Source organism: Falco cherrug, chromosome 4 (assembly GCF_023634085.1).
Source record: "Falco cherrug isolate bFalChe1 chromosome 4, bFalChe1.pri, whole genome shotgun sequence".
NCBI lineage: Eukaryota > Metazoa > Chordata > Aves > Falconiformes > Falconidae > Falco > Falco cherrug.
Genome location: NC_073700.1, coordinates 72,682,054 through 72,697,758, shown reverse-complemented (window position 1 = coordinate 72,697,758; position 15,705 = coordinate 72,682,054). Strand labels below are relative to the sequence as shown.

The window sequence follows — 15,705 nt, the reverse complement described above, 5'->3', positions numbered from 1 at the left end:
AGCCAGACTCACCTGCTGGAGGTGGTTTTGCGGACAAGTGAGATGAAGAGGCTCTTTGATATCTTGTTTCATGTGACTTCAGTGCATGTCATGATCAGTATGAATCTAGACATGTTTCTTCCTTTCAGAAAATTCCCATTGTCCTGTATTCCTCAGGCATGCCCTGTAGGTCTATTCTCACTTAAACTGCTATCTACTGTTTTTTCCCCCTTAACATCCATTTCCTTTCTTGTTCTTGTTTCCAGTTAGCAGCCTACACAAAAATGCTGCTGCTAAAATTATCCTCCTCTCCCATCTTCATTCTGTCTTCTGTACCAGACTTACATTTGGATCCCTTCACCTCAGTATACAAACTGTTTCACTTTCCTCACCAACTGCCTTTCTGTCTTAGTCCAACTCAGCCAACCTCACACAGGGCACCAACTGCTGCAGCAGAAATCAGTAGGCCACAACAAGGTTTTTATTTACCATTAGTAAGATTCTACTGTCCATGCTGTTTTTCCCCTTCCTCCAGAGATCAGACCACACTCCTGCTCCTCCATCCAACCCCCTCTCCCACACTCCTCAGGGCTTTGTAACCACTTAGCAGGATGAGCTACAGCTGCACATCATCCATGCCAACCAACCCACTGCCTCTGAGGCAAGGCCACAGCTGCATGTTATCAATGCTGATCAACCCACTGCCTTCATTCATCTACACCTTCCCAAAAACACAACAGTTTCACAAGGTTTTGGGAGCTGTTCTGCAAAGAAAGACTGCAGCTGATCTGTCTGTTGGTGCTACACAGACTGCTTTTATAGCTCCTCAGCCTGTCAAGGGCAAGGTTCTGCCATTTTTTAAAAAGCTGCTTCTCTGGACGATGAGCTAAGAGGGAGTTCCTGCCCCACAGGGCTGAAGAGCCTTCAGGGTCATAGTTCACCTACATGCTTACCTTCCTCTGACTTTACCCTGGAATCTCTTTTTTCAATCAACAGATATGTCTGGTTTACTTAGTACTACGTTTTGTGTAAAACAATTTAAAAGCAAATGCTGGAAACCCATTCACTTCCTTCTAAAACCCCAGAAATTTAAATTAATGTTTTAAATTTCATAACAATTACACTTTTTTTACACTTTAATTAATGCCTAATCTGATTTCAGTTTTTCTGGATGATAGCATACAGTTAATACTGTGCATTTTTAATTACTGTGCATCATTACATACTTGCTTTTAGTTGGTGCAATGTCAGTCCTCTAACAGCAGTGCTCTACATCACCTCTTCTTCCAGATGACACAGGAAGATTTTGGACAGAGGATGTTTCAACTGGCACTCACTATCAGATAAATTCAGAATCAGCTCTAACATGGCACCAAGCAAGAAAAAGCTGTCAGCAGCAAGATGCAGAACTATTAAGCATCATAGAGATTCATGAACAAGCATATATAGGAGGTAAAATAGTAGGGAACAAGACCTTAAAATATGCTGTTCCAAAGCTTTAGATGATGAGGTTGGCTGCCTTGTCTTCTTTCTCAGTGAAGAAGACAGGGTGTCAGGGGTGGTTCAGTAGCTGCCAAAAGGGAGATGGTCTGAACTCCCTTCACTAGCTGGTGTTTTTATATGAAGGTTTGGCCCCAAACCTCTGTAGGGGGGAATATGATCCCATCCCACCTTTGGGCTCCAGGTGGGAGCTACCACATCTTCTGTCGCTGTCCCAGGGAGAGGGTTTCCTCCAGTTGCCTTCATGCTGGTGCACTCATTCCTGACCAGGGCTATGGTCTGGTTCTTAGATTTGCCTTTTTCCTCTGTGTTCCAAGGATTATTAATCTTTCTAGGAGAACATACGATGATGGTTCTAATATTGGTACATTCGCACACATAAATTCCAAATAACTCCAGTGGATTTCAGAAACAAGTATCATGATATCAGTTTGGTTATAAATGGTGTGAAGGGGGCATTGAAACCACTAAGAGAAAAAAATCTGGAAGTAACTGATTGGCACAATGTCTTCGTCTTTTATGGTGTATTTACTCCATGAAATCTGTTACAGAAACATTTTAGCACAGTTCCCTAATGGCAAAAGGTATTTTTTGCATTTCTTATATTGTAATGAAACAAAGTGAGAGAAGTAAACTCTTATTAGTAAAATAAGATGTTAATTTTCCCTTTTAACAACTGAGATCTCTGCTAAATTGATATTTATTCATTTAAATATGTTACTCTTTTAATTTGTGCAACTCAATAATGTGGAAAGTACTAGAATTTGGCTGGTTTAAACTAAGAAAAATAAATTTCTTGCTTTTGCCTTTATTTCTTTTACATGAACTTGCTAAGGATGAGAATAGGGACATACAACTGACTTTTTTTTCCCCTAATTTAGAGCTAATTAAAAATTTCAGTTTTGCATTCTGGATTGGATTGAACAGTCTGAATTTCAACAGTGGATGGCAATGGGTTGGGGGCAGTCCTTTCAGATATCTAAACTGGGCTCCAGGTAAGAACTGTATCTATTTGGTAACCTTTGAATGGATTCTGATAAGAGACCAACTAATAAAAACTGCCTTAGCTACTTTTATTTCAGCAAAGCCCATTCTGATTTACAATAGCTGAAGATATAGATCTTTATTTTAAGAATTACACTTCAAATTACGAAGTTCAGTGTGGATATCAGCTATAGCAGGTTCTTTTATTTTCTTATCTAAACAAAGATCTTGCTTATGAAAGCAGAGTATCATTTGGAGTAATATATAAGCCTACAGATCAGAGATCAGAATTTTTTCCATAATGTGCTGTCCAAGAGTATGAATATAAATAAAATCTTGCAAAGGTAGCAAACCTATTTAGAATATAATGGCACTATGTCATCTGAAGAAATTCTAAATATTATTGAAAGGCTTACAGAACCATCTCATAATTCCTCAACAGTGTAGGCAAAATTGCACTGGGCCACCTCAAGGAAGGGAGACAAGGTGGGTTTGTGGTGCTCCTCACAGGCAGGGAGCTCTTCTGTTTGCTTGTTGGTTTTTTGGTCCTGTGCTTGCTTTGTGCCACAAGTAATTCAAGCTGTCTCCTGTTTTGGAAAAGGTACAAACTGGTAAAGGAATAATTACACTTTCCTCTAAGTCTTCAAAAATTCTGTGTCATTAAATTTCCTTTCCTGATTACAGAGGCTTTTGCACACTGCAACAGAATACAGAAAAGCCAATTTATAGGAAAGCAGAACTGTGAAAATCTTGACATATACTGGAGTTAATATAACTTAAAACTCAATATTCTTAAAGTCTAGAAGTTTTTTACACAGGACAAAGGTTCATCTGCTCTGTCTATGAGCACCAGGATATCAGGAAAAGAACTAGAAATTTCCCAGTACTATCCTGAAACAAAGCTTTTACTTTACTTGTAAAACATAGACTAGAAGCAGCATCCTATAAACTGCAATAGCAGTTATCCTATAGGGCAGAGCTTCTTCACATTAAGCACTGAGGAAATCAGAATAAGTTGGTGTTTCTACTGATAATGTAATGGTTTTGTTAATCATCTTTATTTTTGCTATGAGATTCTATTTTCTCTCTTACACTAAGGAAGTCCTTTCCTACTCCCTGGGAAAATCTGTGGAGTGATGAATCCCAGAAAGAATGCTAAATGGGAAAATCAAGCATGTAACCAGAGACTTGGCTACATTTGCCAAAAGAGAAACTTCAGTTCAAAGTCTGACATTATACCCAAAGGTAGGTTAGTCAAATAAAACAAAAGGTTTTTCTCTGACTTCTAGAAAGAACAGTCTGTGAAAGATCTGCAAATGGTAAAAGGTATGCAGCATTATTTTTCAACCAAGACATTAGAAACTCTTGAAAAACACAGCTATACGGGCACACACAGACTTTTATATGTTGCCTTTGTCCTCCCACTGTGTATTAAACATCCACAGGAGAATATTATTTTGTTCCATCTCTATCATTCATTCTTGCAAGACAGATAGAAGTTGCTCTATCATGGTAACTAGTGCCAACAATCAAATTTGCATAAATACAGTAGAAATTTTATTCTCATTTGCTCCAAATGAGCAAGTGCAGTTAATCTAACATCCATGAAAAAAATCATCCTCTGATGACAACATTATGCAGTGCATTGGGTTTAGATGAGCAGAGCAGGAGGAGCAGCAGTATGCACAGGCTGCATTTCATCCATGGGTCACCCTGACCTATGGCTTCAATGACATAACAAGGCTATGAGCATGTCACATTCATGAGGGAACTGCTGGAGGCTATCACCTGGGAATGTTATAAAAGCTACTTTTAAAAAGTAGTTATATTGAAGAAAGTTGAGAAATAATTTCAGAGAACCTTTATTCCAGTATTAACCTTAAAAAGAAATGCAAGATTCTATTTTCAAAGCAAGCTTAAGGTAAGCTTTCAAAGATATTTAGAAATCTAAGTAATAAAAAGGTCACTGAGTCAATATGAAGACTACCAGCTCTGCACTAATTTGCAATGTTTACTGAGCTGCAATTACCAAAGAATTACTTCATGCTTTTCCATATCTGAAAATTATGTCTGTTTGCAAGAGGACATTGTACAGCAGGCAGAGCCTAATGTCAGCCACCCAGGCAGCGAGGGAGACCATGGCACACTGACCAAATTCCTCCGGGGGGCAAGGAGGGGAGAGGCTGACGTCTGCTTTGGTCTCTCTTTCCTCCCAGAGCATGATTTCAAATTTCATTTCTGACACAATATGGGCATTTTTCAATGATTCTCTGCTTAAGGAGACATTTTATTTGCATATTTAGCATACTGTGCCTTAATGATATTTGGTTTTCATTTGAATGTATTTGCATTTCTAACTGCAGCTATATGTTTATTCATATAGTCCCACTTTTGTAAAGAGTGCCTGAGAGACTTCATTGTAGTGTCCTTTATTTCCCTCTTGCAAAATTGCTCCGAAAATCTGTGCTTTGTTTTTAGAAGAATTGAGACCTATTAAGTGCGCAGATGGTTGGTGGCCATACGCAGGTCACTGCTACAGCATTCAGCGGGAATCCAAAACATGGAAAGATGCTCTCATTTCATGTAAGAAGCAAGATGGAGATTTGGCAAGTGTCCACCACATTGCTGAGTTCAGCTTTCTAGTGTCACAGCTTGGTTACAGTGAGTATGTATGTAGGCCTGTATTGTTTGCCCCAACTATCACATAAAAGCTGAGCTTCATATTAAATATTAATAGTTTCTCTGAAATATCACAAGTGGAAGGCTGAATCTAATTTATGGTGCTCTTTTATGTTGTTGCTGTTGCACAAATAGAAGTATATTTATGTTTATCAAGAAACATTATAAAGCAGGAAAACTAAAAAAGGAAAGGTATCCCTTGCAGAGACACAAAAAGATCTCTAAAAATTGCACTTCTGGCACCTTTACTCTGTGTTCAATATATTCAGAACAGAGCTCCAAACCTAGAAGAAATCTAACTTCTTGCTGAGATTAAAACCTCTTGCTACATATTCTTCTAAGAAATTAACACCTTTTCACTTCTGATTTCCCTTGGATCTGTATTACCCAGTCCTGACACTTGTCACACATGCTGGACTTGATGAACCCCCCTGACGGGCCATTACAGGCTGTCTGATGCTTCCCCATTAAAGAGATGCATTGGCAGATGTCCTCATGGCTTGGGCTCGGTTTGACCTCCCGAGGTGGGACACTCACAGCCACTCACTGTCCCACCCTCCATGCTAGGGGCCATTTTGTCGCTCTGAATCACAGATACTCAGAAAGTTTGCAAAAGTCTTCTGCCAGCCATAGTTTATGTTTATTAAACTCAGTATTTCTGTATGGAATCGGAGGCCCTTTCAGTACCAAGGCATCTCTTACCACAGATCTGAGAGGAAACCAGCATATTTATTAAAGCACAGAGACCACCTCTCATGTGCCACATTCCACATTTATCAGTCCCTCTTTGCTCTGCAGCTGAAAATGTTCGCTGTATTGCACAGTGGGCCACAAGCAAACCTATTCTTTTCCATGCTCCAGAGCCAACAGAAGAGCTGTGGCTGGGCCTGAACGACCTGAAGGCTCACTTCTATTTTGAGTGGAGTGACAGGACTCCTGTGACATTCACCAAATGGCAGCGCAGGCATCCCACCTACACAAACGGTCTGGAGGATTGTGTTGTTATGAAGGGGCAGGTATATCTATGCAGTTATTTCATAGTAATGCAAATGAATAATTATGTCAGTCTGAAATCACTTGCCATTATATGCTTATTCAAGAGTTATTCTGTATCTTACCCTAAAATAGTTTTCCCCATAAAGTTGGCATCAACCAGAAGAGAAGTTCAGAGGACAGGAGAGATCAGAAACAGAGAGGTAGCGTTTTCCTAGTGCTGCCTTCTGAAATTTCTTATCTGCTGAATAGTCTGATCCAGAAATTTTACATCAGATTCATTTTCATGATTGCAGTGATGAAAAAAGTTATGGCTCTGGGGGAGGAATGGGGATAAACTAGCTAATACATTGTGTGGTTATCATAGAGGGTATTTGCATACCCTGTTTTCCGATCCGACAAACCATTATGTCCCCCATTGTCATGCCACTAAGACACGGCATTGAGGCATGGAAACCTGGCACTAGGTCGTGTTTTTCCAGCTGTGACATAGAGTTCAAATTTCTACCTGCCAAATACCTAACCTAAAATCCTACAGTATTTCTGACTGCTTGACTCACAAAGTCATTTTCCTGCAAGACATGGTTGTTTGACACAGTTACATGCATGTACATACACACACGTACACATGCAGTGTCATTAATTTTTTCATGAAAGCAGCAAATAGAAAATCCTGTTATGAAATACATGCTGTTGTTGAAAGAACTGCTATATCATAGAAGAACATTGCTTGCCAGTACTAGGCATTAATAGAATTGATGCTAGAGCAGATTTTATGTGGAAAAAATGTTCCTATTTAAATTTTATTTTTTACATAATTCCTTTTTAAAAAGAAATCCATCGTTTTCAGTCTTCTCCTTGATGGATAAAATAGATTTACTGCAACACGCTCGGATGTGTATTATTTCAGTTTCGTTGACCTTTTTTCCAGAAGTGTAGTGAAATAATCCTGCTCTGAATGCAGATCCATTAGCCCCTGATGAAACGTACCTTTACAAACCCTCTCATTAGACAGTTATGATGGCAAGTAACGCTGAGACTTCAAGATGTTACTTATTTCCTTCTTTCATCTGAAATGAGCATCAAATGTTTCTTAAACTAATACTGATAGATGTGTCTTTTTTATTTTTATCTTTTTTTAATAAAACTCCGGCAATGGTCCCATAGCCTTCCTAGGTAACATATTTCATTGGGCCTTGTAGTGAAGAAAGAGGAAATGATTATGAATGTCCCCTTTTTACATTCATTTCTTCTCCCTGCTGTTCCAGGACGGATACTGGGCAACAGATGTTTGCAATAAGCAACTTGGTTACATCTGTAAAAAGAAGCCTTCATCACAATCCTCTGAAGAAGAGACAATAGAGGACCCAGGCTGCCGTGATGTAAATGTTCTCTCATAAATTAATTCTTTTGGGAAAACATGAACACAAATTCATTTACTGGTTCTTGCTTCTCTTAGAGTCTTTGTGTTTGTATCTTCTAGAAAATCTACTCTTGAGGTAACCTAGTCTTTTCCTACTAGCAATTTACTAATAGATGTGCATTTTTCATTTTTGCTGTGAAAATACTCAAGAAAGTCAAAATTAATTTACATGTACATGACCTGCAACAAATTTAACATGGTATATTTATACACAAAAGAGCAGAGCTAATATTGAAGTCTCTTTCAATTTCACCTTAAGAACTTTATGTTTGTTACAGGGTTGGAAAAGATATGGTTCACACTGTTACATGGTGGGCTCTGCACTTTTGACATTCTCAGAAGCAAGTAAGAGATGTGAACAGAGCAAAGCTTATCTAGCTACGGTGGAAAGCAGGTAGGAAAATATCTCTTTTGTACTTCAAAATCAGTGCTTCTGATGAAGAAACTTGCAAAACTTGTCCATTTTTTGAACTTTTCGAAGTGTTTTATCAGCAATTTTCAAAAATTTTGTAGTAGTAAGCTAAATAAAGTTATCCATGAAGGAAAAAAATGTGCTCAATGTTTTAAGGGTTTCTACTTAATCTATTACAACATTTTTAAAATTTTGGGGATCCTTTCTGTTATTTTCAATTCTTAATTAAAGCAATTTCTATGTTATTTTGGCTTTTTTTTTTTCTGTTGGAAAGTAGTTACTACAATTTTAATCTATTTACTGATGGATGTTATCTCATTATGATAGGAGGGCTTTAACAAAAATATTTTTCTAAACTACCTTCTGAGCCAAATTCCAAACAAATGTAGGAAATCTTAACCAGGACCTGCCCCACCACAGCCAGAATGTATCATTTCCAGCCTACCTGTACCTTGGTCAGGCTTTGCAGGCTTCATGGCCTCTGAGGAACATGACTGCTTTCAGAAGTGATGGCTAGCAAAGCTGACAGTTTGGTCCTGACCTGGTGGTCTGAGGTACCTCCAAGATTTGGAAAGACTAGCAAAACAGGAGAACACAGCTAGAAGCCCATGTAAGCAGTGATTTGTGACATTTCACAGAACTGGATAGAAAGAAAAGAAGGTGCCTTCAGATGGAAGGAGAAAGTTGTCCCTCACCAAGTTCTTTTGACCACACTTCAAAGCCTGCTGAGGTTTTGTCTGCACTTCACTGCAGAGCTGTTGCCTGGCGGTCATGCTAGCATGATAGCGATACCTCTATTTGTACCGCTTAGATTAATATTGCAAGACAACAGGTTGTGAATGAACACTGTTTTCCGCTTCAGAACTGAGCAAGCCTTTCTGATTAGTCTGACGGGGCTGAGGTCTGAAACGTATTTCTGGATTGGTCTCTCCAACACAGAAGAACAAGGGATTTTCAGGTGGACCAGTGGTGAAAGTCCCCTCTTCACACACTGGAATACACTAATGCCAGGTAAGCTCTGCACGGGCTCGACCCCTGTGACAGGACTGCAGCTGCAATTCATGCGGGTTTCTGCTTTCCATCCCATCCCCTAGTGTTTGAAATTAGAGTGGGCATTTGATTTTGTGCTGGTAGATGTAAATGACCAACAGCATCAGACGTTGTGTTTGACAACAGTGCAACCAGCACTGTCACAGCTGTCAGGTGTTGTGTAAGTCAATCTCCTGCAAAGTTGTACAGAAACAGATTTGTAATGGGTTAGACTGAAGGCAATACTGTGCAGGAGTTTAAAAGGTCCATGGTCTCATTTTTTTTCAACTTCTTAACACCAGCTAACAACAACTAATCAGATTGAGAAAAATTATTATGGACAGGGTTTTGGCCCACAAGGTGCATATGTAAGAAATGAGCAGCAAACATCCAGCTGTTCAGCATTTCAGCAAAACGGATTAGCGTCTGCAGGAGAACTCTTGCCTTCACACTAGCTAGTTATGCCTTAAAACAAACTTCTTGTACTTGATATCAGCCTTCTTGAAATTGAATTGCCTGGATATTGAGAACCCCAAAGTAGCTGTCAGGCCATTTACTACATATGTAAATAAAATCAAGTGCCATTTGCCCTGTGATTTCCATGGGGTGGCAACATAAAGAAGATTTAGATTCTAAAGCTGCAAATCCCCCTTTTTGGCAAAGGTGTGTCTGTGAGACTTATTGGCCCATATCTGGCCCCTGGCAGGAAGTATTTAAAATAATTTTATATCCAGGATGGGTTTTAATCTGTACAATCTGCATCTTCCTTTTCATACTTTTCTATGAATAAAAGTGAAAGTCTCATTTCTTAGAAAGCAATTAAGATTTTGTTTTTACTAATTTCTTTTCAATGCCACAAAGGAAAAGAGCAAGGCTGTGTTGTCATGGGAACTGGAATTGCAGCTGGATTATGGGATGTGGTTAGCTGCGAGAAGACAGCAAATTACCTTTGCAAACAGCAGGCAGCAGGAATGCTACCTCCTGCTCCGCCAGTACGGGTCCCTACGGCCGCCTGTGCTGAAGGTTGGGACGGAGCCTCCCAGGCAGACTCGTGCTTCAAAGTAAGTGTGTGTCTCCCTTCAGTGCCAGTCTGAGTGCTGGGCAGCCCAGGGTCGGTGCCCTGGTCACGGTGGTACTCAGAGACCAAGGGCTGGGTCAGTTTTAGGGAATTATCTTTATAGCAACAGAAGGCAAAAAACCATGAGAAAATCCATCAAATATAATGAAAGTCAACAATGAAATACCTGAAACAATGAAAACAGAGAGCTAGAAATATATTTTCTTTTATTTAAATGCCAGGTGAGAACCTCACTTGATTTATTTGCTTCCAGGAATACGGGATCTCAGAAAAACATAGTATGGCATCCCAAGAGCTGGCAGTGTCACTTGTGTAAGATAATATTTCTAAGAGAAAATTTATAGAAACCTGGGCCTCTGCCAACTTTTCCTCACACAGCATGTGATACTATTAGTGATACTTTTAGATCCAGGTTTAGTTTGACATCAGTGACTCTTCAGCAAGTAAAGGTTTTGGGCATTCTCTTGATTTAGCTAAAAATGCTTTTTAAAGTCTCCTTTTTGAAAAGAAAAAAAGGTAGAGAAAAGGCAAAACAGATCAAGTAAAAGTGAATATGCAACACTGTTCTTCCAGGTCTTTACATGTAAAGTATCCTCTCTCTTTCTTTCTTGAGACTGCCTATTGGGAGGCCAGAGATCATTTTAGCTCTGTATTTATAAGGGTCTCAACTTCTTTGTCACATTTAATTATTGTTACTAACATTATTGGTTATGCCAATTACCAAATTGTAGACTATCCTTTCCCAAAAATGTAAAGCATCCAGTTTCTTACTTCAAGAATGTACAAATTTCATAGCAGAAAGTGGAGCTATTTGTATGCCTGCCCTGCCACACAAAACTCGCTTCCTCAGCCAGGTCAGCACCTTGCCAAACAGCTTTCCCCGTCCGTACTATCTTTTCTATTCCAACCTACTGATTTTCCCTCTACCTTCCATTTCACAAAAAACTCCTGCTTTATACTGCAGAACACCACAACTGAGCTATTCCATCTTTCTTTGACCCTTTCAGTGGTCAACATTCCAACTAAGCTATAAATTATTTTTTCCTTCTCTGTACATTGTGATATCCTTTGTTCTCCTCAGACACTTATGGTACTCTTGCCTTACTTTAAAATAGATGATGCTAAGAAAAAAAATACTTTAGATAACTAATGTATGATATGACAAGTCTTGACAGATGTTATGTTGTCTTATTCAAGAATAAAGGGGTGTTGAAGTGATACTGATTTTAATTACATATGTTTTTATATGCTAAACTTTGCACATTTAGTAATTTATTTTTACTTTTTTTCTCCTCAACAGTTTTTTGTGAGAGAGGGAAACCATAAGAAGTCTTGGTTTGAGGCAGAAGAATTTTGTAGAGAAATAGGAGGAAATCTGGTCACAATCAATACAAGAGAAGATCAAATTTTGTTATGGCAATTAGCATCGTAAGTACCTGCACAACTATTCTTTTTCATGTTCATGCTACATAAGAATTATGTAAGAATTCCATCAAAATATAATGGGAGCTGGGCAAGTGAGTGAATAAACACAAACACATTTTAAATTAAAATGGAAATGTTTCATCTGAAAATATCATCCTGAAACATTGCTTTCTCAAAAAGAAAATCTTTAGTATTTGAAAGAGGCTTTGGTATTTTTTGTATTTCCATCAGAGGTTTTTATCAAGGCTGTTCTCCAGATTTCATCAACTTTATACATGTTAGTCCCCCTCCCAAAAGGGAGACAATAAGATGTTCAGCTCTAACTGTGCCTTCTTTTTTTTAACTGGTCGCAATTCATATTTTAATCAATGTATTAAAAAAAACAACCTTGAATTACTGTTAATGTAAACCAAAACACATAATGTGGTAATTTTCTGACTATTAACTGAAGACTCCTGAAATCAAACAGGAATCAATTTTAATTGAATTTTTTTGCACTGTAAATGCTATGTCTCACCTGAAATGTAAAGATTATGCCATTATTTGCCCCCAAAGTTAGACCACTATAGCCTGATTGCATTCTGTAATGTCAAGATATGTCAGTGGCACATAATATATAGCTATTTAACCAAAACTCTTTCACACAGTGGTGTGAATCTTTTCTCAAATAGATTTAAAACTTTCATATAAAAAAGTTTTTGTGATTTCACTCTTCATTTTATTTTCAGTATTGTGAGAAGCTGAATGTGTTTTCATTTGTCTGTTAGTCTCTGTTTTAGGCTATGAAACCTTTGTGTTATGTACTGAATGAAAAAGGACTACATTTTATCTGGTCCGTAGGTACAAGATGAATAGCATGAAGTATTAAAGAAACTACATAGGAAGTGCCAAGAAGGAATTCAAAGCAGATGAAAACCAAATTTTCACTATTTTTCATTAGTTAAACTGTATTACAGCTCTCTATCAACATTTTAATTTTGCTAAAGCCTCTGATGTGAACTCCTGCTATAGCCAAGAGCTATGTTGCAGCCATAAGGGCGGAAGCTGAGCTAGATCCGTGTCACATCACTTATCCTTTAACTTATATTTGAATATGACAAGTCTTGTCCCCACCAAACCTCTTGACAGAGTGCAGGCGGTGAGCCTGGCTATGGACCAACGTGAAGGAGCAGCTCGCGATTCAGATGTGACAGAAAGCAGCATGTTTCTATGCTTTCCAGCATTTATATCATGTCATCTCCTTCTACACTGATGTATCTATGTTGTATGATTTATTTTAGGTATAAAGGACTGCACACTCAGGCTTTCTGGATCGGTTTGTTTCTCTTAAATCCTGATGAAGGATTTGCCTGGATTGATGGTTCCCCGGTGAGTACTTATTTGCTGGATACTAGTTGACTTCCTGTCCTTTAGAATATATAGATTTTCATCTCTTTATGCCTTTTTTTCCAATCTTTTTTAGACCTTTGGCAGGTACACGGCAGCCCTTTATCCATCAGCTGAACAGCTGCAGTGCTTAGTGATGACACTGTCTTAACACACTAATGGAAGTACAAAATTGCCTGTTTGATCCCTGGCACCATGTTACATCCCATCTTCTAAAGTCCGTGCTTTTAGACCTTCACAGCATCCCAGATCAGGCACTGCTGTAGTCAGGTTGCCATCTTTCACAAAGCAAAATAAACACAACTCCCTCCACCCATCAGTTTTTCCTCCAGGAGACACATACTTTTATATACTGTACAATCCTTACACCTTCTCCAGGGAGTGATGGGGAAATTGAGCTGATCAGCATGACTTTCACAGCCCCCTCAGACCTATCTGAACTCCTACTGATCCCATAAACAAGGTACTTGAGATGATGAGATCCTGAAACTGTGTAACAAAGGCAATCTCAATTACTTCTACTCAGCTCGAATCACATAGTAATTGACATGTATTTCCAACACAGGTAATTTATGAGAACTGGGATGACGATGAACCCAACAACCATAAAGAAATTGAACACTGTGTTATGTTTAATAGATCACCTCAAATGCGCTGGAATGACTTGTACTGTGAACATTTACTTAATTGGATTTGTGAAACAAAAAAAGGTATGATTACTTCCCCATTTAATTGGAGCGATAAAGCCAAGTTCAAAAGCAAATTGTATGGATTTAAACAAATTGAAGAGAAGATAGATACTGGGAATTGTTAATTTTAAAACCGGTTGCAGTGAAGGCAACACATAAAGCAAGAGGAATGAATTGAGATATTTCAATTGTACTCAGATCCAGGAAGTTAAAGATGTCCCTATTACTTCATCTCTGCCTTTCTTTCTGCCAAGGGTTGAACAAATTTGCAAGGCAAAGGAACTTACACCCTTTCCTTTTATTTCCTCCCTGTATGTCTATCTGCTTCAGGCTTACCCAGGAAAGCCAAAGATGCAGGACATTAAAACTCTCTGTACAAAAGAGAAAAAAGCTTTGCTTCCCACTGTGAAATGAATAATGGGAACCAAAGAGAGGGATCAGTTGCTACAGGAACCAGCAACACTGAAAAAGAGATCAAAAATAGAGGCTGGTGTAGCCTTGAAGGACTCCTGCATCCACCAGCTTTGCCTGGAAGTCAGGGCCCTAGCGACAGGACTCCTGCACCTGGGGCCAGGGCATGGAAGGACCCGATGGACGTGCATCAGGGTGCCTGCCAGCAGGAGACAGGGTCTTTATGGGCTGAGGACCTCCACTGACAACCCGTGAGGAAAGAACTCATTTTGCTTACTTAGTCCTACTTTTACATCCCTTCTTCCTGGTTGTAAACTGAGTACGTGTATGCATCTCCATGGAGCAGAAGAGAGTCTTACAAGCTTCTTGAAAAGAAAGTTGGATGCATGCAGGGAGCTTGTGGGAAGCACAACAGAGAAAGGAAGGGAGAAGTAGTTATATAAAAAACACTAAGTACATCTAATATTTGATGGCTCTGCCAACAAACTGTTACCCTTGAACAGCAAATAAGGCACCGTGCTAACATTGAAAAGTTGCTTAACCAAAAAGGAAGAATCACTGTTCCCTGGTGGGTAGATTAGTCATACAAATGCACCGTCAAACCAGTGACTTCTGCATACCAGCTTGAAGCAAGACATCCTGCACAGCCCTCTCTGGTGGGCTGAGCATGCTCCTCTGCACAGATGTGGATCTCTACTCTTGGTGAGATTACTCAGGAGGAGTTCAGAAACCATAAAATAAAGATTCTGATCATTTTATCTTGATCCTAGATGACCCTTCAAATGTAAAAATACAAAATAATTAGATTATTGTTATTGTGAATCTAGATTCTAAAATAATCAATGTGAGAGGACAGATGCTCAGATTTTAATTCCCTCATACTCACTTAAGACACATATTTACTTAAGCTACTCTATCTTTTGGAAAAAAAAAGAATGTTATAATTAGAATTAAAAAAAAATTCAAAATCAAGTGAAGCACATAAATTCATTGTGAAGACATTTGAATAATATTTTTTACTAAATACTTAGGAAGAAAATATTTAAAATCTCCCAACAGAAGAATTTTGATTGCTTTTTCATTTGTCTGCTTATTTCTCATATAACTGTTCCTGTCATTTCTTTAATAATATGTTCCTCTCTATCAAACCACAGAAGAAATAGAGATAGCTAAGAACAGAATTAGTAGGTTTTGTGAAGAACAAAGTAACAGGCATCCAAATGAAAACAGAGCTACCAGTATAGCTGGCTCTGGAAATAGCAACAGGTTAATTGCTTCCACCTGGTCCATCCTCTAAGCAGAAATCTGGGTTTAGCATCTGCTGACTCTGCAGGACTGTTAAAAACAGACCTTCCTAGCAAAAGCTAAGCCACTGGGATAGGAGGAATGTATTGAGATGCTAGGAATGATGTATGGTATTAACAAAATATCAGCATTAAGCTTTCAGTACTTGTAAATAGTTCACTACTGTGTAGGTGAGTTTGAGAGCTTACTATATTGGTTGGAATATGTTGTTTGACTATAGTCCCAGGAATATATAAAAAAAATAATAATAGTATGGCATTTTTAAGTAAAAAAATATTTTTCATTTATTTATTAATTTATTTTAAAGTAAAAATACTTAATAAATTTTCAAACTGATATGAATTTCATCTTTAATGTGTTTATATGCATCCTGTATTGTTTAATACAGTGCTTTTGGAGAGACATATATGCT

At 38.4% G+C, this 15,705-nt stretch overlaps 1 protein-coding gene across 3 annotated transcripts in view; it reads left to right on the top strand.

Annotated features, from left to right (window-relative positions):
* Nucleotides 1-15,705, top strand: part of LOC102060171 (macrophage mannose receptor 1) — a 33,977-nt gene that overhangs the window by 1,648 nt on the left and 16,624 nt on the right. The window contains exons 3-14 of one of the 3 annotated variants that reach the window (XM_055708396.1): nt 1,270-1,431; nt 2,361-2,474; nt 3,562-3,708; nt 4,945-5,124; nt 6,004-6,158; nt 7,404-7,517; nt 7,837-7,952; nt 8,833-8,981; nt 9,861-10,060; nt 11,378-11,505; nt 12,783-12,870; nt 13,454-13,598. In XM_055708396.1, coding sequence (XP_055564371.1) covers nt 1,270-1,431; nt 2,361-2,474; nt 3,562-3,708; nt 4,945-5,124; nt 6,004-6,158; nt 7,404-7,517; nt 7,837-7,952; nt 8,833-8,981; nt 9,861-10,060; nt 11,378-11,505; nt 12,783-12,870; nt 13,454-13,598 — 1,698 coding nt within the window. Of the gene's footprint in view, nt 1-1,269; nt 1,432-2,360; nt 2,475-3,561; nt 3,709-4,941; nt 5,125-6,003; nt 6,159-7,403; nt 7,518-7,836; nt 7,953-8,832; nt 8,982-9,860; nt 10,061-11,377; nt 11,506-12,782; nt 12,871-13,453; nt 13,599-15,705 lie in introns of all 3 variants that reach the window. The other 2 variants (XM_027800516.2, XM_055708397.1) reach the window with 2 other exon arrangements.